This window comes from Laetiporus sulphureus (genome assembly GCF_001632365.1).
Source record: "Laetiporus sulphureus 93-53 unplaced genomic scaffold LAESUscaffold_2, whole genome shotgun sequence".
Taxonomy (NCBI): domain Eukaryota; kingdom Fungi; phylum Basidiomycota; class Agaricomycetes; order Polyporales; family Laetiporaceae; genus Laetiporus; species Laetiporus sulphureus.
This window is the reverse complement of record NW_024468511.1, coordinates 610,862-632,257: the sequence shown is the minus strand read 5'-3', so window position 1 is coordinate 632,257 and position 21,396 is coordinate 610,862. Positions and strand designations below refer to the sequence as shown.

General features: G+C 53.1%; 11 protein-coding genes across 11 annotated transcripts; 5 read left to right on the top strand and 6 right to left on the bottom strand.

The window, feature by feature from the left end:
• Positions 1-446: 446 nt before the first annotated feature.
• On the bottom strand, positions 447-1,206 carry LAESUDRAFT_160235 (uncharacterized protein). Its single transcript, XM_040901397.1, has 3 exons — positions 1,085-1,206; positions 520-1,032; positions 447-472 (listed from the first exon to the last, which is right to left on the bottom strand). The coding sequence occupies exon 2, from the start codon at positions 1,007-1,009 to the stop codon at positions 641-643; it is 369 nt and encodes a 122-aa protein (XP_040769605.1). The 5' UTR covers positions 1,010-1,032; positions 1,085-1,206; the 3' UTR covers positions 447-472; positions 520-640.
• Positions 1,207-1,768: 562 nt separating this feature from the next.
• LAESUDRAFT_160103 (uncharacterized protein) lies at positions 1,769-2,800 on the top strand. Its single transcript, XM_040901395.1, has 2 exons — positions 1,769-2,373; positions 2,424-2,800. Exons 1-2 carry the CDS (start codon positions 1,999-2,001, stop codon positions 2,634-2,636), a joined length of 588 nt encoding a protein of 195 aa, XP_040769604.1. The 5' UTR covers positions 1,769-1,998; the 3' UTR covers positions 2,637-2,800.
• Positions 2,801-5,365, top strand: LAESUDRAFT_160104 (kinase-like protein). The gene is made up of 4 exons (XM_040901396.1): positions 2,801-3,211; positions 3,265-3,574; positions 3,633-3,989; positions 4,049-5,365. Exons 1-4 carry the CDS (start codon positions 2,964-2,966, stop codon positions 4,898-4,900), a joined length of 1,767 nt encoding a protein of 588 aa, XP_040769603.1. The 5' UTR covers positions 2,801-2,963; the 3' UTR covers positions 4,901-5,365.
• On the bottom strand, positions 5,201-6,154 carry LAESUDRAFT_733850 (ribosomal protein L30p/L7e; the record flags this gene model as incomplete). Its single annotated transcript, XM_040910456.1, has 6 exons — positions 5,201-5,254; positions 5,372-5,552; positions 5,600-5,646; positions 5,667-5,726; positions 5,795-5,965; positions 6,050-6,154. The coding sequence occupies 6 exons, from the start codon at positions 6,152-6,154 to the stop codon at positions 5,201-5,203; spliced, it is 618 nt and encodes a 205-aa protein (XP_040769602.1).
• Positions 6,155-7,291: 1,137 nt separating this feature from the next.
• Positions 7,292-8,738, bottom strand: LAESUDRAFT_670134 (uncharacterized protein). Its single transcript, XM_040905428.1, has 2 exons — positions 8,290-8,738; positions 7,292-8,231 (listed from the first exon to the last, which is right to left on the bottom strand). The coding sequence occupies exons 1-2, from the start codon at positions 8,595-8,597 to the stop codon at positions 7,541-7,543; spliced, it is 999 nt and encodes a 332-aa protein (XP_040769601.1). The 5' UTR covers positions 8,598-8,738; the 3' UTR covers positions 7,292-7,540.
• Positions 8,739-9,864: 1,126 nt separating this feature from the next.
• Positions 9,865-10,792, bottom strand: LAESUDRAFT_641422 (uncharacterized protein; the record flags this gene model as incomplete). Its single annotated transcript, XM_040903658.1, has 2 exons — positions 9,865-10,467; positions 10,526-10,792. 2 exons carry the CDS (start codon positions 10,790-10,792, stop codon positions 9,865-9,867), a joined length of 870 nt encoding a protein of 289 aa, XP_040769600.1.
• Positions 10,793-11,269: 477 nt separating this feature from the next.
• On the top strand, positions 11,270-11,895 carry LAESUDRAFT_746734 (uncharacterized protein; the record flags this gene model as incomplete). The annotated part of the gene is made up of 3 exons (XM_040911435.1): positions 11,270-11,360; positions 11,410-11,554; positions 11,606-11,895. Exons 1-3 carry the CDS (start codon positions 11,277-11,279, stop codon positions 11,893-11,895), a joined length of 519 nt encoding a protein of 172 aa, XP_040769599.1. The 5' UTR covers positions 11,270-11,276.
• A 736-nt stretch (positions 11,896-12,631) lies between these two features.
• Positions 12,632-18,262, top strand: LAESUDRAFT_746733 (uncharacterized protein). Its single transcript, XM_040911434.1, has 8 exons — positions 12,632-13,494; positions 13,550-13,785; positions 13,839-14,903; positions 14,954-15,011; positions 15,059-15,617; positions 15,676-16,123; positions 16,176-17,556; positions 17,609-18,262. Exons 1-8 carry the CDS (start codon positions 12,768-12,770, stop codon positions 17,905-17,907), a joined length of 4,773 nt encoding a protein of 1,590 aa, XP_040769598.1. The 5' UTR covers positions 12,632-12,767; the 3' UTR covers positions 17,908-18,262.
• Positions 18,263-18,897: 635 nt separating this feature from the next.
• Positions 18,898-19,432, top strand: LAESUDRAFT_733847 (uncharacterized protein; the record flags this gene model as incomplete). Its single annotated transcript, XM_040910455.1, has 3 exons — positions 18,898-19,159; positions 19,221-19,313; positions 19,380-19,432. 3 exons carry the CDS (start codon positions 18,898-18,900, stop codon positions 19,430-19,432), a joined length of 408 nt encoding a protein of 135 aa, XP_040769597.1.
• A 581-nt stretch (positions 19,433-20,013) lies between these two features.
• LAESUDRAFT_719894 (uncharacterized protein) lies at positions 20,014-20,575 on the bottom strand (the record flags this gene model as incomplete). Its single annotated transcript, XM_040907713.1, has 6 exons — positions 20,534-20,575; positions 20,349-20,431; positions 20,252-20,291; positions 20,183-20,193; positions 20,093-20,123; positions 20,014-20,041 (listed from the first exon to the last, which is right to left on the bottom strand). The coding sequence occupies exons 1-6, from the start codon at positions 20,568-20,570 to the stop codon at positions 20,016-20,018; spliced, it is 228 nt and encodes a 75-aa protein (XP_040769596.1). The 5' UTR covers positions 20,571-20,575.
• A 417-nt stretch (positions 20,576-20,992) lies between these two features.
• On the bottom strand, positions 20,993-21,242 carry LAESUDRAFT_719893 (uncharacterized protein). The gene has a single exon (XM_040907712.1). It carries the CDS (start codon positions 21,230-21,232, stop codon positions 21,056-21,058), a length of 177 nt encoding a protein of 58 aa, XP_040769595.1. The 5' UTR covers positions 21,233-21,242; the 3' UTR covers positions 20,993-21,055.
• Positions 21,243-21,396: the final 154 nt, after the last annotated feature.

Genomic DNA, 21,396 nt, shown 5'->3' with positions numbered 1-21,396 from the left:
GTCCACGAACACGACACCAGTCCCCAAAGGGATGCGAGATGACTATAGGAAAATTGTCAACCATCATTGTGAATGCAAAAGATGGCAGAAGTTCAGTAATAGAACACGATGCAGTGCAAGAGCAGTCTGGACGAATTTTCGTGCATGCCTGACTCCTGCTCGTTCAGGACGGTACGGCACGAGCCACGAGTGGATCTAAAGAGCGAAGCACATCGGCCGCAAAATGAAGACTCCTCGTACATCTGCATCCACGACGGAGACACGCTGGTCAAGCAAGTCGTCGCTAACTGTCCTATTGGGCGCCGAGTCGAACGCACCCCTTCACACGAGATGAGCTCGCAAGTGCTTCAGCGTCGGTAACACGCCGCATACAACGCCTGCCTTCTCCCGAACGCTAGGAACACTTCAACACCAAGCTTTGTGTGAAGAGCTCTTGCGCACGAACAGAACACCCGAATGACGATTTCCTGGCCTAAGGCGAATTTCAGTAAAATCACACAGTCGTAAAACTCCTCATACCTCTTCCTCGAAGACCACCCTCCCCGTCTCCTCATCCACGAACCACGGGATATCCCGCGGACGCACCGGCCTCGTGGGGTGTCCTCCACGATAGTCGAGCATGACCTGTGGCAGCGTCAGATCATCCGGCGGCGGGACCAGTGGCGGCGCATTCGAGTAGAAGGTCGTCATGGGCGGCAGCGATGTGGGCCTTATTCTGGGGGTCAACCTCGCCCATCTTCGGGTTCGACAAAGCCGTATCTCCCTTGGGCTCAAACTTGATATCTAGTATGTTCGTGCGCGATGCCTCTCTTGCGGCGTCGAGACCCAGGCGTTTCACAGCTAGCCTACGTACGTTCGATTCAGTCACAGCATTCGGAAACGAAGGTGGCATGCACCCGTGACGATCCAGAACCTCAGCGAGCTTGTCGATCGTTTCCGGCTTGTATACGTCGAAATCGAACACATTCCGGAGAATGGCTTGGAGAGAATCCAATGAATATTTCTGCATATGGCGGACGATGTTGATACGCTCTGCGTTCGAATGAGCATCAGTCTTTGCTGTTAATCCATCCGAATGGCTTACCTCGTAAGGAGTAAGGATATGATGGACTCCTTGAGCTTCATGCACATAATCGAAGATAAGGCAATAGGGGAGAAGGAAAGTCGAACCGCAGAGGCGGCGCGTCCGAGGACAACGAGATGGATTCCAGGATGCGCGATCCATGTGTGACGCGTAGCAAGATGTTGCTGGTCGTGGGCGGGTAGAAATGCTTGACAAAGGTTGCGTGTACTAGTGGACAATTTGGAGGGTTCTTCGCGTGCAAGTTTGCGTTGTGGCTCCTGTTATAAAATGGTAGCCAAGTTCTGCGGTGTACGTAGGATAGTTCTTAGAGTCGTTCGGTGCTTATTGCATCCTCGCGTTCACCCGTTTGTCATTTGGAACGCTCGACGCCTCTTCACCCAAGAGAGCGAACTGACATCATGAGCGGCATCCACAGTACAAGCACACATAGCCAACTTACCTCAACTATCGCCAACAACTCCTTTGCTTCCCTCGCTTCAATCGTCTCCACCTCAGGTTGAGAATATACCGAGCTTGTTTTGAAAGGCCGATGACTGCAACTCGACGTTCAACGACATCGTCGCAGCACTCGCGAAGCCGCAGTCACAGCTTGGTGCTGGACGTCTGTCTCTCTGTGTGGAGTGTATCAAGATCGCTGTGAAACTGTGAGGAACTGCTCGAAAGTTTGACGTAGAGAGATCCTACCTTTGCAAATGCACGACAAGCTCTAGGAACTGCAGAATGGTGCCCTCGGAGCCTTGGTATACTTCCTCAAATCTTCGCTGCCTGGTTGCGGATCTGCGCGTCCTTGCCGTCTGCATGTATAAAGAGTGTCAGTCAAAGGGACGTCCGTCTATGGATAATTTGCTCCGGGGCGCTGACCGCGCTGATATCTTCTGCATACAGCTTCTCTCGGGCTTCATATTCGAGTTAATATGAGGGCTTCTCCTCGATTCTTCATGATCAGCGTCCTCGATGTATATGTGGCACCTTGGTGGCACCATGCACCCAACACGCATACAGATACAAACATCGCTCCCTGCCTCCTGCTTTACAACATCGCTGAGCCATCTACTGAGACATCCATACACCACCAGTCGCCTCAGTCCTCAACTATGCCTGATACCGAGCTATCCTACGTTATCCTGTTCGAAGACGGTGTCGCCAGTGAATTAAACGTCGGCGCACTTGAATTTGACCGGAACGTTGACCGCTCATGGAGTTTCACGAAAGTTCGTGACAAGATCTACGAGAAGGAGCATGTGTGGGACCGTCGCAAGATTTCCCCCTCTGAAATTTCCATCTACACTGTGAGTTGTCCTCTCATCTGAGCAACGGTGCCACTCTGACCGAGCATTAGCCTGGCCAACTGACGCTGAAAGATATTACAAATGATGCCATGTCCCTTCATGTCAAGACGGCTATCGAGGGTTTGAAGCCCGTTTACGCCCTTGATAAAGTCAGCAACATTCCTAAACAACTGATCCCGGATGATACGTTGGTTCGTCTTGTGCTCGTGGCACGTCGTCCTCAGCTCGTGGGACATCCTCCAAGTGAGCCACCATTCAGATGACCTCACGTCGTCAGGCTTGACCATCGCATCTTCGGTGGTGTCTGCTGCTACTCTCCCTGGAATATCGTTCTCAAACATCCTGCTATGATCATGCAGGTGCCAATCGCAGCGAGCTCGGTCAACAAATCCACAATGCCGAGCAATATCGTGAAACCTTCATTAAAGCGAGAAGTAAGGGAAATTTCGTCAAGGACGACGAGCAATCGAATTCAATATGTAAGATCGGGCCCGAGGGTGTCCCCAATTCGTCAAGGACCACAAAGATCAGTTGATGGAAGCCCCGATTCTGTTCGACGGTGACTTATCTCGTCTGACCCCCAATTGACAATGGAGTGGGTTGCGGCACTCTTGCCAGATCATAATGTCGGTCTCGATGATAGTTTAGAGCCCTCAAATCTCACCACTGCTGGATTGCTCAAATTGGGTCACCTGCTGCACGTTGCGTCCAACGAAGTTCCAATATGGCGAACCCGAAACAGTTCGAGATTCGGCGAAATTGATGGAAACGGAATCCTCTTCTATCAATTTGCAGTATACCTTGACGTCCTGCTCCGCACAAAGGTCTCTTACAAATTGTAAGTGTCAAAGTATCTGTTATTCTTCCCAGAACCAAGCTCATTTATGGCAGCGGTACCGAAAGCTGGCCTCTCACGCTGGTAGTTAGCGTCGAAGACGATAACATGCACTACTCGTATACACCGAGGAGCGATTTCTCCGTATGGACGCATAACTTACCCCGCCTCATAGTGGAGGTCTGTTCGGATACGACTCACCACAATGATAGAACTCGCATGCTTCTTCAGGGAGCGAGTGCCGTTCGTTTGGCAAACCGAACTTTGACCGACAAAGAACGCAAGTTTGTGTTGATGGCCATTTATTTCACCGAAGGCGGTTTCGCAGAACGCTATTTCCTGTACCAAGTCAAGGATTCATCAAAAGTACGTGAGCGAATCTTTATCTCATTAAACCCAAAGCCTGAGTCGCTGCACTTTTTAGGTTCATTACGTACAGGACTTCAAGTTTGACATGTCGAACAAGGTTGAAAGGTTTCAGCTTGCAAAGCAACTGTACAATTTCGCATTTTGCCTGAAGGACGCAGATGCAGACAAATTCAGCGGCGTAGCATCCAAGATCGAAGAGATCAACGCCAGCATTCGACAAAACGAATGGCCGGCGTTCTATACGAGGAAAAGCACCAAGCGCGCTCGCACTGATGGTGATGAAGGGCGATCTACCACCGGCCAAGGTGGTACTGGCGGCGGCAGCGGTGCACAGGAGGAGTTCGAAGCAGAAGGATACGAGCTGGTACCTGATCGTTTTGAGTCGGGAGGCACGTGGGAACCGTTGTACAAGGTTCGCGAGCTACGGAGAACTGAATGCTTTCAGAGCTCATGCTGACAAACACCTTGCAGCTACCACCACACATACGCACTGTGCGTCGTGTAGGAGACTCCAGCAGGACGGAATTCATCGCAAAACGAATCAGCGACAAATCGAACGAGCTGAAGATCCTCGAATTTCTCCGCACGATAAAGCCGCCATCCGAGCACATCATCACTTTACTCAAAACAATTAGAACAAGTTTGGGGAAGTACCTCATATTTCCGAAGAGAAGCTCCATCGACGAGGAACTCGAATTTCACGCTGACGGCGGTGTACTTCGTAGCAGGTTCATTCAGCTCAGCCGCAATCTGGCCAAAGAGCTAGCCTTCCTTCACGAGCACGGAGTAGCTCACCTGGACATCAAGTTCGCGAACCTTGTCTACGCCGTCAGCTTCCGCCTGCAGATCATTGACTTTGATATCGCCGTCCGAGTCAAGGATGCGGACCACGAGATCGACAAGTACTGTAGCAGTCGCGGATGGATAGCGCCGGAAATTAGGGAGGAGAACGGTCCGCGAACCATGTACAGCCCCATCAGGGCCGACAGATGGTCTTGTAGTCGTGTTTTCTACCTCTTTGCTGAGAGGATGAGGAGGAATGGGGACAAGGATGAAGGCCTCATGGCCTTTGCGACACAGCTGATGGACAAGAATCCACGGCATCGACCCTCGTTGACTGAGTGGTCCGAACCGTCCAATGCTCCACCATATGGCGTTGGAAACAGGTTGGAGGACAAGCAAGAGAGACCTGAAACTTGCAGGGTCGCTGACAAATCGATGATACCAGCGAAGAGGCGCAAAGTCGATACAGTCGATACAGATGGTGTTTCAGCAAATGTCAACACTAATGACGTCGCCCGACCTATATCGACTTACGCCTGAGGCTTGCCAGTATCTTCTTGTCATTGTCACGTTTGTAGGAGTAATATTTTGTAGGACTGAGACTTCTAAGTACGGCCGCCCAGCGGGCGCGCTTTCGTGACGCCCAGCGTGGCTCGCAAGATGTATGCAGCAAAAGTTTCGTCGCGCAATAGGTCAACATAATGGTAGTGGCATACAGGGTAATAAAGGACGTGATTATGAGTAACCTCAGCATGTGCGTGATGCTCGTTCAAGCAATCTCAGGGCGGGCGTACCCTCAGACCAACAAAGCCCTCCTCAAGCAACCGTAGATCGCAACGCTCAGTTCATTTGCCTAATGAGCTTGTTCTCCTCGCGGTTGCCGAAGTCGCCACCCTCCGTGTTCTCCAGCCGCCAGTATGGTTAACAGCTTGAAGGGCCAGAGGAAGTTTGACGCCTACGAAGGCACAATTCGTACGCCACGCGATAATCATCATAAAGCCTCAAACATACCTGCTTGTAGTTGGGACCTGCTCTAGATATCTCGTGGATAAGATCCTCTACCGAAAGAATGCTGAACTTGCGAAGCGCCTCCTCAATAGCAGCGTTGTTGGTCAGAGGAATGCGCTGCTTGTTGATTTTGCCATAGCCGCGCTTGTAGATCAACTCGCGGACAGACTTCAGGTTTGGCTCACTGGATATGACTAGTTGAACGAGCGCGCATCAGCATAACAAACTGACTCATATGCCATGTAAGGCTCAACGAGACGAAGTATCTGCTCAGTCGTCTTAGTGACTTTGACGAGACACCATTGTTGATCTGAAGCAGACGGAGAAGCTGCAAGATTGTGCGGCGCTTCGGCACAATCTTGTTGATATTGCATGAGCCCTGCCGCGAGTTACCCGCTCGGAAAGCGACTTGAGCATGTTTCAGACACACCCCCGGATACGGATGACGAAGTAGACCTTTGCCTCGGCGGGGACATAAAAGTCACCCGCAGCACGCGCCGCCCGCTTCAGACGGATCTCCTCCTTCTCCTTGGCAACACACTCCTTCACATACTGTTCAGCGCGCTGGAAAATGACCTTGCGTTTGGCCTTGGCTGCCTACAAACCAAATTAGCAAGTCAGCTGAATTGTCTAGTCCAAGCGCATAGTCAATTTCGAGCAGCACGGTGAAAAGAGACAGACTCTCCTCAAGAGAGTTCCTCCAGAAGCGCGAGCAGAACGAAAGGCCCAACAGGAAAGGCTTGCGGCTGCGGCTGCGGCAGCTGCCCGCAAGGTGAGCACGCGCATTTTCTGGAACTCTATATACTTCTTTAGCTTCTGTTCGTGGCTAGTGGGAGCAGAATCGACCTGCAATCTGACCCGCCTGATGTGTCTCTTCGCCGGAGCGCACGAGCGCAGCAGTTGCGATGGAGACGTTTGCAACGGCGTCAGTGCCTGCCCGGGTCCCGAAGTGCACCAAGGCCGGGCAACATCTGCCCTTCGCGCGTTCGCGGTCATCAGGATGATGCCAATAGCCAGGTTTAATGCGCAGCTGTAGCCATTACAGCATGAATCTATCGAGTCAATCGAGAGGGACTGGAATGCCCAGACATAAAGCCCGCGGGAATGGATACAGGAGTATCCCGTATGGAACGAGCATCGCAGCCTTTGCACTGCATCGTATTCGTTTACACACCTGACACACGGAAGCATGCAGGATGTTGCTTGATGATAGCCATGCCAACGAGATGCATGTTGTGGGAAAAAAGGATCCTGAACTCAGACAAACTTGTCTCCGTCGCCCTAATATCATAAAGGGGGACTCATTTGATAGTACCAATGTGGCATTTCATCCTCTTACATACCGGTCGATACGGGAATGGCAGAAGCAGAGTTCCAAGTTGTTCTGATCATCGTCTATCAGGATACATAATTTTGATGTTATACGGCCTACGCGTCTGTTCAGAGAAGCTGGTGAGCGTAGTGTACGTGAATTGCAACCCACCACAATTGCACACCATCCCCTCCATCAGAGGTGAAAATCATGAAGTTAAAAGAGAACGTAACGAGCTGTGATGCAGATCAAGAGTAGTCTGGATTGCGCTGCGTGCACGCTAGGTATAGGACAGTTGTAAGGTGAAATGCATGGGCCGGGAATTGAACTGAAGGGCAAAACATGCGGCACCTACGCAAGGTACCACCTTAGATAGGCTCGTACAAAGCAGTGGGCTACTATGCAGGTACGTTGACGTCGATTGATGAGATGCTTGTGTTGACGCTTCTTGTATCTGTGTAGGTAGCGCGGTGGAGGTCGCTGTGGTTCTCCTGATCATTTCGCGATACTTCGCGCTGGGCCACAAGCTGGTGGGCAAATGTTGATGCCGCGATACTTAGCCGTCCTTTTCAGTGTGTCATCATCGGCATTTCTCCCGCAAGATCCAATTTCACCACCATGATTTGCTCATGAACCCATAGAATACTAGACGACCTAGAGCCATGACTGAACGGTTCACGTACTTTACATGACCTCATGATGAACGTCAATTTTGCATATAGCTAGTGCGAGACGGGTCAGGACGCAACAGCAGTTTAAGGATGCGATCACAGGCGACCTAGCACGTGTTCATCAAGGATATTTTAATGAAAGCGAGTGCATACTCTTCATCCATCAGCTTCAAGAGAACCTCTGTAAAATCACTGCGTAATGCCATCTCTGGCTCTGAGGGTTTCCCAGTTGGCAAGACCAAACAGCCCAGGCAACTGGCTCCAGACGTTCTTCCTGCCCTCCCTGATTGAATTCTCGACCACGGTGCAGCAATTGACACACAATACAAGCGCCTTGCCCGCCTCCGCTGGATGGGCGCTGCACCACTGATGGTACGGTTCGGAATCAAAAATCTTGCGTAGACCGTTCCTCGAAGTGTTCAGGATGGTCGTCGCGTCATTGGAGGTCTGGCAGTTGGGGCGTAAAAATGTCGGCTCCAAGAATGCGAGGATATTCGTGATCTCGGCCTGCTGCAGGCGCTCCCGCCCGATCACGAAGTCCCTGCACAAGTCCCACTGTGCGTCAGGTACGACGGATAGTCTCCGGAACTCCGGTAAGACAAAAGACAGAGGCTCCCTGCTGGCGGCAAAGTATGCCGCAGGAAGGATCACTCTGACATCTGTCTCGTAGGCCAGTTCGATCACAATTGCGAGCTCGTTCTCGAAGGGTGGAACGAGCCGCTGAGAGGCTCTATTGTCCCATGCGGCGAGTGTGGACGGGTAGGCGGTAGAGAGCAGGTCAATGGCTCGCTGACGAAGGAACGGTGCGTCGTACTTTGTACTCATGCGGAGGACCGACGCGACGACAGGAAACTTGGTCTGTTGGCCAGCGCTAAAGTATCTAGATCGGAGGGAAGGCGCTTAGCGACAAATCTATGCCGAAGAGCAACTTTGCGCACGAGTGTTCATAGATCGCCTTGAGCAGGTGTTTCAGATCGACTGGATCGTCCTGCAGGCGCAACACCGGCACGTCTTCGTGCGTCTCCGCATCAGGATCGGACACGGAGGGCTGAGGCATGGAGAACATGTCCTTGAAGACCTCGCAATGTGCGGCCATGATAGTAGCATGGACGCGATACGCAATATTCTTCGCTACGAGGACTACGCTGCCATCCGAGTACCAGATCTCTGTATTGGGGGTGAAGTCCGTGGCGGATTTCGACTCTGGGACTGATTTCGCTTTGCTTTTATCTGCGTCGGAGCCCATTGCTTGATAGTGGGATCGATTTTATGGACGATGCAGAGCTCGGCTCCTTCGAAAGTAGGCAGATTGAACACGGACGGTGGAAAGAAAGATGATCGATTGATAATTCAGTCTATGCGCGGAAGACACGTTCCATCACGGCACGTGCTTGTGACGTGACGCGACGCGACTCACTATAGGTGGAGTTGACGCGGCAGCGCCGAATCCAACAAATATATGGGGAGTATGCGAGCGGCGTACACTATACCCAGGAACTGCTCATCCATCTCTTCCCTCTAGTACCGCGAAATGCAACGGGGCCTCTATAATGTTGGTACAGTTCGACCCGCAACGAGCGTCACGGTCCGCCAAACGCCAAGCAACGAACACGTCCTGGTTCGTGGGGACAGCCTGATGTTGGTCGAAACTGAGATGAAGGCAGCCATGATCGTCGTGCGCTGTTTTCTGCGGCAGTGTAGTGGGCGGTAACGCGAGTGTGGATCCCAAGCGGTCATAGTAGGCGCAAAGGCGTATCCTCGCATAGCGTACTTCAGTACCACCGAACGTTCCAATGACCAGAACCTCGTCATGGAGTATAGCCTCCAGCGACAGAAGAGTAGAGTAGGGCTCGCGGAGAGGAGGCTGTCGGCGCCGAGAGCATGTATTAGCAAGTCCGTCCCGAAAATGAGAGTGACCAGAGTGCAGAGACGCTACGACTGCATATCAGTTCGACGTTATTGTAGAGAGGGTTGATGTGTGCGATGCACTCGATGCATTCATTCAACTACGGGTAGCCGTCAGCATCCGAAAGACGGTCCGATTGACAGTGCACAGCGTCGAGACAGTAGTAACCCTCCTGTTGGAGGAGGAACCGCAGCATTTCCTTCCAGTGGTTCTGTCCGGTGTATAGGTCAAGATTCCGCGGTTTCCAGGTTGCATCTCATTTGCATTTCCCCTCGCCCTGACGAGATGACCACGACGAACTGCGCATGCGGTGTCCGTGGTGTCTATGTGGCGCGTCGCGTCCGGGGCTGCTATTCTGGAGAGGCGATTTGATAGAAACAGCCCAACCAATCTCTATAGAAGGACTGCCAACCGGAGAAGTCATACACCTCTTCCCTTCTTTCTCCCTGATGTCGGGTCAAACAAGCCCATGGATTTTACGTTATGTGTTCTGCTTTTCCTTGCGGTATCGGCCAATTGCAATAGGACATCGGGAGACATTATAGCTGTGAAGAGGTCATCACAGAGACTGCGCAGCTGGACGCTGGAAGAGACAAACGTACCAGTGCTATGAGCGCCAAGGTAGAAATTCGACTTCCGCAGAGTCTCTGAGCACAGCCTCCAACGCGTCTACTATCCACTCCTCGCCAGGCTCCCATATCCAGCCCCTGAGCTCGCAGACTGCCTCTTCTGTCCTCCGGTCCATATCCAACTTCTGCCATTGTTCCTCGTCATCCGGGTCAATAAAGTCGTTTTCTAGACGAAGGAGGTGATAACCGACCAGTTGGGATAGGTCTGGGTTGAGACAACGTCGTGTAGAGCACTGGCGGGGATACCTCAGCATCATACGCATGAGCGATGCATAGACCGCCGAGGGCTGTGGGACGAGATAGTTTGGGGTGCGGGGGCTGTCGACGCCGAGAATAGAAGGCGCAGACGTTACCAGCGGGGAGTGAACCGATATCTCAGCGAATGATGCAGGGTAAAGTGCGATGTGCTGGAGAAAAAACGGAGAGGTCTCCCGAGTGACTCGATGGAACACCCCTCTCGTGTGGAAATCGCCTTCCGTGGACGAGAGGAAGCGGGATTGCTGGGCTCGTGGGAGACCCATATCAGTCAGGATCTTGGAGGCATATTCTACACTGTTGTCGGGCAGGATGAAAGCAAAATCCTATACCCAGGGCTTGATCAGCAGCAGGAGATGACAGATCAGACTATAGAAAACATACTTTTATCAGAACAGGGACGCCCATACGTCTGTACAGGAGCCCTTTCCACTCCACCGGTTTCAAATCTGCACACTGCAACCTAGCGAGGGCCATGTCGACTAGCTCCTCTGGTTCTTGGTTGAAGAGCGGTGTAGGCAGAGGCGACGGCCCCTCCGATTCAGAGTGATGGGAGGGATCTAAGGCCCCGGCACGAACATTTATATCGTTGACAAGGTCAGCTCTGTAGACTTGTATAGGCTGCGTCTCAAATGAGTGTGCGTCGTACATATATAGTGATGGTGTGAGGCAGGGATGCAAGAACTGCCACAATCTCAAGGGCGTCACGAACGTGTGTCACATCATGTTGCTTACGAGTCACACACTGTGATGATGCTGCTCTCACACTTACTCATGGCCGAACGCTCAGAGTGATTCAACTTATGAGTCTACCATTACTCCTGGGGCGTTATCACTCGAGACATATGCGGCAGACATTAATGAAAACCATACCTCGCTACCTAGGCCCCGTTTACTCATCGCCATCACGAGGTCTCGCGAGGACCAATCCCGCGCCGCTCATGTTCTCTCAAGCCACCTGCGCAATTTGGGGTGTCCGCATGCCTTCATAGGTGGTTTTGCTTGGTCCCTGTTGGGCAGTCCAAGGCCTACCGATATAAGTACAAGTGCATGGGTCTGACGTGCCGATGCTTGCTTACTTCATCATGCTTTGCTTAAGCACGACATTGACGTTCTGCTTGAGGTCCGCGCCGGGATGGATGTGCGCCGGCTTCGAGAGCAGATCAGCACCGCCGATAGACAGTTCGCTGAGGTTGGCATCAAGTTCTACTTCATTCAGGTCGGTCTGTTATTTCAGTCGTCAGTGTGATGAGCTGAGGATGTTTCAGGATCCAGGTCCTGACGCGAAAGATGGTGACCTTGTCAGAAGCAGCAAGACCAGCGTGGCCATTGAGATGCTGCCGGCAGGCTCTTGGGGACTACCTGTCGCTGTTGAGCCCATTTATACTGCCACGACGGAGGACGGTCAAATGCGTGAGTTCATTGCCTCTGTATGGCACTATGACTATATGTGGTCGCCCTTAGAGTTACCTATCCTCCACCCGTCGGTCCTCATCCTGACAAAGCTGAAGCGCTGGTCCATGAATTGCGACTCGACGGGACCAAAGACTAAAGTGAAATGTGTTAGTGACGAGCAGGACCTCGCATTCATGATCGGTTGGCTCCTTGACCATAACCTCTACATCGACTTCCACAACTATCGCGGTAAGGATAAGCCGCAGCTGCTGCAGTATGTACGCAAATACAGGGACAAAGTCGCTGAGGACGAGGAACTGGTAGCTGACCTGAGGGGTGTCGTGCGCGGGGACGAATAGGAAGCCACGGAAGTACTGCCCATCGCATGATAGGCTCACAGCATCGGGAGATTTGTCATTTTGTCGCGGCGAAAAGTCCTTACAGCATAGAAATCAACATGTAATAGAAGTCTTCACCTGTTCTCCGCTAGACCATTTGAAATGAACTTTGATACGTTTGAATCGAATACAACAGTCCTTCCATTCTTCTTCCTTTTGAGCGGGCGGACATATCAATATGATCAGAAATGTAAGTCAGCCAGACTTGAACCAAGTCAACAGACACATAAACAATGCCACAAAATATTATGTCGTCTGCGATATACAAGGTATTCCGTGCGAAACGAGGACCGCGGTGTGTCGCTCTGCGTCATGTTCGTCCACGTACCTGAGCATATCCTGAGCCACTAAGCCGCAATTTAGGTAGCCTCGTGTGAGAGACTGCCGAGGACTGAGCGGTGCCGCTGAAGGACACGTGTATTGCACGAATGTTTGCCTTGGCGCCTAACGAGCGCGGTGCGAGCTGTGGCGCTCCGGCCGTCCTTGCTCCTTGCATTCAAACCCATTAAAAAGTTCCAGTTAGGTCATTTTGAAGCTCAACAGCTCGAACAAATGAGGATTACTGAAACAACCTGCGCCAAAAGAGGATTGTGGACCTGCGAGGGAGCGATTGGCGCCCGTGAAGGACCAAACAACGCGTCAACAACGCGACCACGTCAACTTGCGCAAACAAGCCGCTCACCGTCTGCGTCCACGGTTTGGATCCACGCGTCTTTCCGCCTCGCCCCCTTCCCCCCTTCCGTCCTTCCCCACCCATCCCACCTCCGTCGCACCTCACCGAGGCGTGGGGATATCTAGTGCTCAACGTGCCGACTCATTGGCCTCGAACTACCATGGTGCTGTCCTGGCGAGAGCAAAACGCGACTACGAGTCTGCCTACCCCTCCTAGCACGTCACATCGCGACAAGGAGAATCGGCCACTGCGTCTTTTGTCGAACTCACGAGTCGCATGGTCGGATGAGCACCAGTATCACACCTTCGGGCTGAGCCCGCCTCCTGTCCTATCTATACAGTCGAGCGCGTCGCGTGTGGCGCCCTCAAAATCGATCCTTAAGAGAACAGACTACCTCTTACTCCCACTCTTTGATGACTTCAAAAAGGAGGTCACGCCAGAGCCTGCTGACCCTCTAGTAGATCTGCATTACCTTGAAGGTCCAGTCTCTCGGATGCTTGCAGCAGACGCGCCACTGCCAGATCTCATCGAGGCGTACTCGGTACTTGCAGCACGTCTCAAGTCATGTGTCTCTGGCGTCACAGATGCAGATGGATCATGGCCTCTCTTTCAGCCACTCAGGCAGTACCGCGACACGTTCGTTGACGCGTTGGTCAGAGACCTTCAGCGCATCTTTGACGACCCATCCACGGTGAAATTGGAAGAGCTCTCGTCAGAAGAAGAGATCGTTACAGGCCTTCTATCGCCGAAGGAAAGCCCGAAGAAAAAGAGAGGGATGACCGCAGAACAAGTCAAGTTTGCTCGAGACCTGTGCACAGTCTGCCACGCTGTCCTCAAGCTGCTCAATGTGATGTTCACTTCGCCATCTATCTTCCATATTTTCTCAGGTATATGTTTTGAAATGTACTGCTAGCCACATCGTTGACCAAGCTTCCGCGTCAGATGAGCAGCTCCGCTTCATAATGACGCAGGTGCTGGCGATACCGCTTGCGAAATCGCTACCCACACCAAATGCACGAAAGACGTGTGCTCTGGCTGTCTGGCTTATTCAAACGCAGCGTCTCTCGAGCAACGTTCTCAACCCCGCGAAGGATCGAATTGCCTATGCCCTCCGCCGTGCTATCGAGGGCGAGCTGGGAAAGGAGGGCAAGAAAGGCTCCATCAATGATGGCTTGAAGGTATGGCCCACACTAAGATGCGGATTGGCCTGCTGAATTGAACGTATATTTAGGCGATTCACGAGTTGTCGCAGCTCCATCCATCCGTGTTCGTGCCCGCATTTACTGAGTTGTTACCAGCGATGCTCAGCAACCTCCTTGCTCCGACATTAGTCCTCCGGACTCAAGCATGCCACGCCTTAGGAGGGTTCGCACTCGCAGCTGCGAGTATTCCTCTCTCAGAGGTACATACGCGGATATCGAACATCGTGGCGTCGCGTTTCATAAGCCCAGGGACGTCAAATGGCTTTATGAGTCCACTGAAGGATTCGACTATCATCCGTACGTTACGCACCACACTCGTGGCAACAGACCCGAAACACCCTGCTCAAGGCCCCGTCTGGGCGTGGAGTGTCATTGCGAACTTCGTTGTTCTCCTCGGTCCCGCCGTGTACTCAGATGAGAGGCTCATGCGTGCGATAACTGCACTGTTCGCGCTGGGTATGCGGCATCAGAAGAGTTCGGTGAGGGCGCTCGGATGTCTTGCGTGGAGATGCATGACCTGGGCGTACTTCCATGCTCCGCTAATCCAACTGAAGCCTTTGGAGGATGAGTCCGATGCGTCATCGAGCTCAGAGACGTCCGACGGGGAGGAGCAGAGCAAACGAGCAGAAGAGGATCATGAAGAGAAGCCCGATTGGAAAGTCGTACAGTCCGTCGTCGACATGGGCGCAGGCGTTGCTACAATCGGGGCGCTCCTTGCTGGAGAGTCGACGGACGAACTCAGCCTGAGGCGTGCCCTTGGTCTGCTCCGCGGAATGAGTAAGAAGGGAGGGCAGACATGCAAGGACGCACTAGAGACCGCTTGGCGTCTGGTGGGTCTCGAAGAGGCCAACCCATGGGACGCTCAAAGGCTGCTTGCACGTGGTTTGTTCTGTGCGATTCCGGGCCTCCTGACGGTGGAGTACAAAGCACTTACTCAAGCAGTCAGGCCACTGTTGGATCAGTGTACGGGAGTAGAGGATGTCCGGCCGCTGACAAGAGAAGAGATTGCTCTGGAGTGGGTCTTTGACAGTTTACTTGACGTGTGGAAAGAGGGTCTCTCTGCGCTGCGGCTCTCATGGGGCAGCGACATCCCGGTACGTTCTGTATGATGTGCGAGCACGTGTGATTTACTGATGGGTTGCAGGGCGAGATCTCGGAGGTTTGGCGGGACCTAATCAAAGCACCTGCAACCCTTCTACGAGGTATGTTCAATCGTGTATGGCAATCAATTATAATTCACCGGCTGTAGATTCTGGGGACAAGGAGGCACTCATGCAATTCGCGGAGCGTGCTAATAAGATCCTCATTGATCTGCTGGAGGATCCAGAAGTGGATCTGAGCTTAGAACCTGAGCAGTCGGTCGAGCTGAGCAGCCCAGTCAAGCCGGACGGTACCAAGATGCGTAAGGCTCCTCCTGCAGCTCGATGGAATCTTGGTCTCAAGCTCTACCTCACCCGCGAACTCTGGACCTCCATGAAGAACGTGCTGCCTGAATTCTCCCTACGTGCGCCTGCGGAGACGTTGCTAAAGTTCCTCGTCAACCACGAGACCAAGCTAGTCGGCGACGTGAACCTAGCGGACCAGATACGGCAACAGTGGACAGCACTGTGCGCTGAAGTTGTTTTCGCGTGCGATGCCGGCGAACTGGAGAAATTCTGGTGTGGTGGGTTGTGCATGTATACGAAGAGGCGGGAGAACGTGTGGAATGCGGAGGTTCGGCAGGCTGTCTGGAGTGGCTTCGTTGAGGGCTGGAGTGACGCGTGTGCAGAGTGGGATGCTGCAGTCATCCTTCTAAGCGTGCCGTTCATGTGAGTGGCGATGCGTCCCAGGTCATTTCATGACTGCTCACGAATTTGCTCGTAACAGGGAACTCAATGCCTGGGAGATCTCACATAGGGATGTTGAAGATTGGAATATGCTCCTGCGGGTCGCTATGGATAAGGCGTTGGATCATGGTATCGATTCCGTTACCGTCGTTGATCAAATTGCCTCGATCGTCTCATCGAACCACTCCCCGACATTCGAATACTCCATCCACGCGTCTGATCTGCTACTCTCGCAACTCGAGATTAACGAGGCCCGCCAGGTCCCTGAAGGAGTGATGCAGCTGGTCAACAATACCTTGATATCGACCTATCCGCCTGAGCCGCGTAAGAAGGTCAGGTCGAAGTGGCTGATGAGAACGTTGACAAGGGTGCTTGACGCATGCCCCGTCGAGCTCGCCGTGGGTGTGTACGAATCTCTTCAAGAAGGCCTATCTCTTTGGATTGCGGATGAGTACAAGGCATTCACTCCGGAAGAATATGCCATGGATGTATGTAATGTCCATTTAATCGCTTCCTGATACCTAATAATGTGCGTTACAGATTCTGCCTGTCTACCAGACTATCCTGATCGGCATTCAGTCGCAACCCACGTCCGCTGCCACGATCGAGACGCTGGCTCCGATCATAGAATCTGCGTTCTGCGGCAGAGAGGACAAGCCGGAGGCAGCGGTCCACGCATTCGAGGAGTTTTGGCGAGCTACTTATGCTGACACGCCTGAACCGTTGTGGGGCTGGCCGGAGAGGATCCAGACTTGTCTACAGAAGCTGGCAAGGAACAAAGCTGAGACTTTGGCGCCTGCAGCGAATGTGGACAACTCAGCTGCAAATGAAGATGGAGAGTCTGAAGATGGCGCCGGTCCTTCTAATGATTACCTCTTCAGTCTCTCCGCAGACGAACGGGAGAAAGAGGAACTCGAGATCTCTGCTGCAGTCCTCATGCCTGATGATGACGGACGCTCCGCTTTTGCGCCAGCTGTCACCATTCGCGCTGCTACACCCACATCTCCCCTCCATCCCCGTGTCAATCTTGCTTCTCCGCCAGTCACCCCTAAGTCGTCAGCGAGGGAGCTTCCGTTTACCCCCTTGAGTCCGCAGCTCGCTTCAGCACAGAATGCCTCCTCCGATTTGCCGGCAACGCCTCTACTGGCTTCTCCTGCCACGCCTAAGCGTACGTCTCGATCTGCCTCGGACGATAATCAACTTTCATTGGAACGTCGCCGCAGCACGGGTAACAAGGAGAATCTGCCTTCGGTCGCTAGCGTCGTGGAGCGCATTGCGATGCGCTCGCCTGCAGCCACTACGACCCTGTTTCTGGGCAAGCGGCGGATGTCCGATGATGAGGAGTCCGACGTTGTGGCCAAGAGAAGCAAAGTGGACCCGTTGTCATCAACGTTGGCGCAGGAGAAGTTCGATGTTCCCGCCGCACTGGATGAGCCAGCACGCTTCTTCCAAGGCGTGTCTGACTCCTCTGAGCATTCCGTGCTGTTGCCAAAGGCGCCTCATCCCAAGCTGAGGCGATTGTCTATAGAGGAAGTGTTTGGCAGATTGTCTGAAGAGACGATCGACGGCGAAAGTGCCGAACTTCCTGTTGCGGGTCTCTTCACACCTAGCAAGCGGAAGGGCGTGTTCCTTGACGCGGTCGAGGTCCCCACGTACGAGCAGGTGCTGCGCCGCGAGCGAATTGCGAGCTTGCGATCGAAGATGGTGCGCACGCTCTCAGCGCCAGCGTCTGCTGCCAGTAGCCGCACTTTCATGGCCGAGCGAGTTCTGCGGAGGACGCACTCTTCTGCTGTGAATGCGATGAGAGCTGAAATAGAGACACCTCCAAGCAAGCATCGCCGTACTGATCTAAGAGCAGAGCTGTACTCGACGCCGTCCAAGATCGTGCGCGCGTTACGGGATGCACCGATGGCTGGCAGCGGTTCGTATTTTTATACAGTCTCCGTTGATCTCCGACTGACGACAATTCACAGACGATTCCATCATGCAAGCCAGTCCCGAACAGCGATTCTCTGATCAATTATCTGACGATGACCCTCACACGGACTGCATCACTCCCTTCGGCGTTGTCTCTCCAGCACTGCGGCGCGCCCGGAAGGACGACACGGATCCTCCGAGCAGCGACGACTCAAATGAGCCTTTGAGCCCCGTGCGTGAACACGTCAAGCGACGCATTGCGCGTCTACCCAGCAGCAAAGCGCTCTTGAAGCCGTCCCCTCTGAAACTGAGATTGCGCCCTCTCGGCATGTTGTCGTCGGACAATGAGGACTGAAGCTGTATGTGTGGAGAATTTCGCTCATCTCGTCATGCAATATCTTCTTCGGATCCTGGAAGTTTAATAAAGTTTTGTTCGTCCACAATGCTCTTCATGTCGTCAATGTCGCCTCAACATGTCAGAAATCACATGTGTATTACCTTTATACGTTCGTACTGTCCATAAATGCTCATTCAATATGGACAGCTGCATCCATCGCAGACGTGTGCTCGCGTCGCATCGTCCCATATACAATATTGAAATGCGCCGGTCGTGATCAAGACGCGTCCAGCGGATCACGCAGGTCGCGTCGGGCAAAGACGCCAAATAGCGCCAAATCACTTCTCACTGGACCTCCATTCAGCTAGCTACCTCAGCCACTTTGGAGTCGCGCCGCACTATTCATGCTGCCATTTGTATATCTCGATTGTCGGTTGACTCTCTTCGACGGCCGTTGTTGCTGCGCGTCGTCGGCGCATGCACGCGTAAATACTTGATTGGACGATGACCATGTCGCCTTGCTGCAAAGAAGCTCGCCATCCGAGACAGCGAGCAGGGTTCGATGACACCGAGGCGAAGACTCTGTGGTGGCGAGGCAAGCGTGCGATATATTCAGGTCCATGAAACATGTGTGGTAACTTGTGACAGGATCTGTCAAATGCAGGAGCAAATCCCGTGGCCTTTGAGCCGGGGTACCCAGTGACCACGTTCAATATGGATAATCATGCACGCCCGCTGAAACATGTTTTTGGTCGCAGAAGTCCTCCTTTCTCAGTCCACCCGCCAAGCTAATCGTTCAGCGAAGGTCATGACAACAAGGGATGCGTAGCATATAGCCGGCACCGCCGCCAGTTCATAACCCTCCCCGTCCGCCGCGATAGACATCTCCGCACATCCTCTGATACTACTCTGCACCATCCACCACCCGTGCAGCCCGCCGCTCCTTCAGCTACCGTCAGTCCTTACTCGCCTCTTATCCATCTCCACCTATCCTACGAAACGCACAAGATGTTCTCCAGGATCGCTGGTGCTCTTCTCGCATCCCTGCTCGCGACTGGCCGCGCGTCGCCCATTTCTCTCGTCCCGCCGGGTCATGCGGACGTCGTGATCAGCCCCGACATCACTTCGCCCACGCTTTTGACGGTGTGGACGGTCGGCTCGACGCAGACGATCACTTGGGACGTGAGCAAGGTTCCTCAGACCGGCGCGAACGCAACTGGCCTGGTCTTGCTCGGCTACAGCGAGGACAAGAGCGAAAACTTGGACATCCGTAAGTGTCGGCTTCGTGTTTGTTGTGGACCACGTTTGATGCTAAACGTGATGTCTCGCAGAGTCACCGCTCGCGACCCAATTTCTCATCGGGGACGGCCAGGTCGATATCACTGTGCCCAACGTTACAACGCGTAACGATTACATCGTCGTCCGTGAGTGCCCCGTCATTCTACTATTTGCGCTGTTTCCCTCCCGCTCACTATATGCGCGTCTTACAGTGTTCGGCGACTCTGGCAACGCGTCGCCCACGTTCACCATCACGTCCGCGTGAGCAGCGCACGACTGCGGTAGCCTGACTAATGTGCAAGATAGACCGAATCGAAACAGAGGGATGCATAGATAGACGAGATCACGACATGGGACACTCTAGCTGAAGCCATTATACATTGGATCGGACATGCACACATTACTATCCTTCCTCCCATTAGTCGCATGTTTGGATCGGAGCTGCCCTCGTTTTACTCGCATTTGCTATCACACACATAAGCACTAGTGCACCGCCCAACAGTGTCATAATCATTATTAATGACGGCCTGCTCGGCTTGAATGATTCCTGTGATGGTACTGCAGGTCGTTCATTTGAAGCTCATGCTTTCCAAGACTCGCACCGCTGGCTTCACGAAACAATGGCAACAGCGTTGTTATTGGATATCATACGCATAACGGAAAATAACAAAGTTCAAGCATTATACTCGTGTGCTGTGCGCTGGCCACACCCGCAAGATTGCTACCGTTCCATCCTCCTGTCAATACATACACGGGATAGGTCAGCACAATCTACAGTACATGATATTCACAGTCGGAAGGACTCGGTGGGCTCGAGGGGACAAGAACATGGTTATAATATAAGGCGTTTAGCAGCACATCTCGCAAGGGCAGCCTGACAGAGAACGTCAGCTGGGTTGATGGGAAACAGAAGCAAAGGACGTACAAACGATGTCCGCAAAGCACTCGCAACAGTCCTGGAGAAAGTGCGTGTCAGAGAGCATCAGTGGATCAGCCATTCGGTCGGCAAACTAACCTTGCAACCCTCTGCCAGCGCATACGTTTGTGAGCAGGCGGCTAGACGCGTTCGACGAGAGTAACGTACCGAAACAAATGAAGCACCCGACCGCGCTCAGGAAGCAATCCTACAAGATGGCGACAGCTCAGCAGATATGACGGGTTGCAGGCCAAGACGGACATACCTTGGCAGCTCCTCCTCCCCTCAAGCGATTCGCCTTGTGCTGGCACTCCTGCGTTTGGCTGCGAGTCGGTAGGTTCGCCATGCCTAGTACAAGCGGGACGAGAGTTATTGTCAGTGTCCACTCCTCATCACGACGTCACCGCCTAGCGGCAACCGTGGCTGCCCAAGACTTTCTTCTGTACTCACTCATTTGGACGGCCTGGGGCTGGAGGGTGGTGGTCATGGCGGGCTTGGAAGCGTCCATTGTCTTAGGTGCAGCGAAGAGCAGTTCAGAGGTGGTTGTTGGGAATTGGTAGGTACAATTGCCTAGCGGTGCGAGATGGGCGCGTTATAAGGGGGGACGAACGTTGCCCCACTTGATATCATCATAGCCTCTCAAAAGTCTCACAGCCTTACCGGCTTATCAGACAAAAATAACAATAAATGATGCCGCGGCAAGTTATTTACCTGCGTCCGTAGTCGTACTAACCAGATTGGGTTATTGGAGTGCTCTCGTCATTGTCGGCACTACGCACTGGTACTGACGTTCCTGACGCCTCCACATCCTCCTCATTAACAGCGAGTCCAGGAAGGTCCAGGAGCAAGTGTGGACGAAATGCCAATTGACTTTGGCTTGGCATCGCGCAGAACGGCGATGACCTCGGCATGCGCGCATGAAGGGAGGTTCCACACAGGACTCCACGCTTGCGCGCGCGCCGTTGCTGTGTTTCATCGATCATCCGCAGTCCAGAAGACGGGAAGAATGGGGCAGGGTTGGCATCGCAGGGGAACTATCAGGGTGTCAGATGACCTTGCAACGGGCGCAGCAGTGAAATTTGAAAGGCGGTGAAATTTGAAAGGCGGTGAAGGATGAATATGAACGGAATGATCGATGCTGAATTTCATAGTCGAACGGAGCTGGGCAGCCTTGAATTCACCACGAGGCTTGGCAGCGCGCTGCGTACAAAACGAAAGTGGGAATTGCTCAGAGCGATGCTGTCATGTAGATGACATGAGCGCATGAGCCCTCAGTTCATCAGCTCAAGCATCGCGCATGCGCATTCCTTTTT

Coding starts and splice junctions, on each gene's coding strand:
- LAESUDRAFT_160235 (XM_040901397.1), bottom strand. CDS start 1,009: ATGCAGAAATATTCATTGGATTCTCTCCAAGCCATTCTCCGGAATGTG.
- LAESUDRAFT_160103 (XM_040901395.1), top strand. CDS start 1,999: ATGAGGGCTTCTCCTCGATTCTTCATGATCAGCGTCCTCGATGTATAT. Junction 2,374..2,423: donor CTGAAATTTCCATCTACACT/GTGAGTTGTCCT, acceptor ACCGAGCATTAG/CCTGGCCAACTGACGCTGAA.
- LAESUDRAFT_160104 (XM_040901396.1), top strand. CDS start 2,964: ATGGAGTGGGTTGCGGCACTCTTGCCAGATCATAATGTCGGTCTCGAT. Junction 3,212..3,264: donor ACAAAGGTCTCTTACAAATT/GTAAGTGTCAAA, acceptor CATTTATGGCAG/CGGTACCGAAAGCTGGCCTC. Junction 3,990..4,048: donor CGTGGGAACCGTTGTACAAG/GTTCGCGAGCTA, acceptor AACACCTTGCAG/CTACCACCACACATACGCAC.
- LAESUDRAFT_670134 (XM_040905428.1), bottom strand. CDS start 8,597: ATGGGCTCCGACGCAGATAAAAGCAAAGCGAAATCAGTCCCAGAGTCG. Junction 8,232..8,289: donor AAGGCGATCTATGAACACTC/GTGCGCAAAGTT, acceptor CCTCCGATCTAG/ATACTTTAGCGCTGGCCAAC.
- LAESUDRAFT_746733 (XM_040911434.1), top strand. CDS start 12,768: ATGGTGCTGTCCTGGCGAGAGCAAAACGCGACTACGAGTCTGCCTACC. Junction 13,786..13,838: donor CCATCAATGATGGCTTGAAG/GTATGGCCCACA, acceptor ACGTATATTTAG/GCGATTCACGAGTTGTCGCA. Junction 15,012..15,058: donor ACCTGCAACCCTTCTACGAG/GTATGTTCAATC, acceptor CACCGGCTGTAG/ATTCTGGGGACAAGGAGGCA.
- LAESUDRAFT_719893 (XM_040907712.1), bottom strand. CDS start 21,232: ATGAAATTCAGCATCGATCATTCCGTTCATATTCATCCTTCACCGCCT.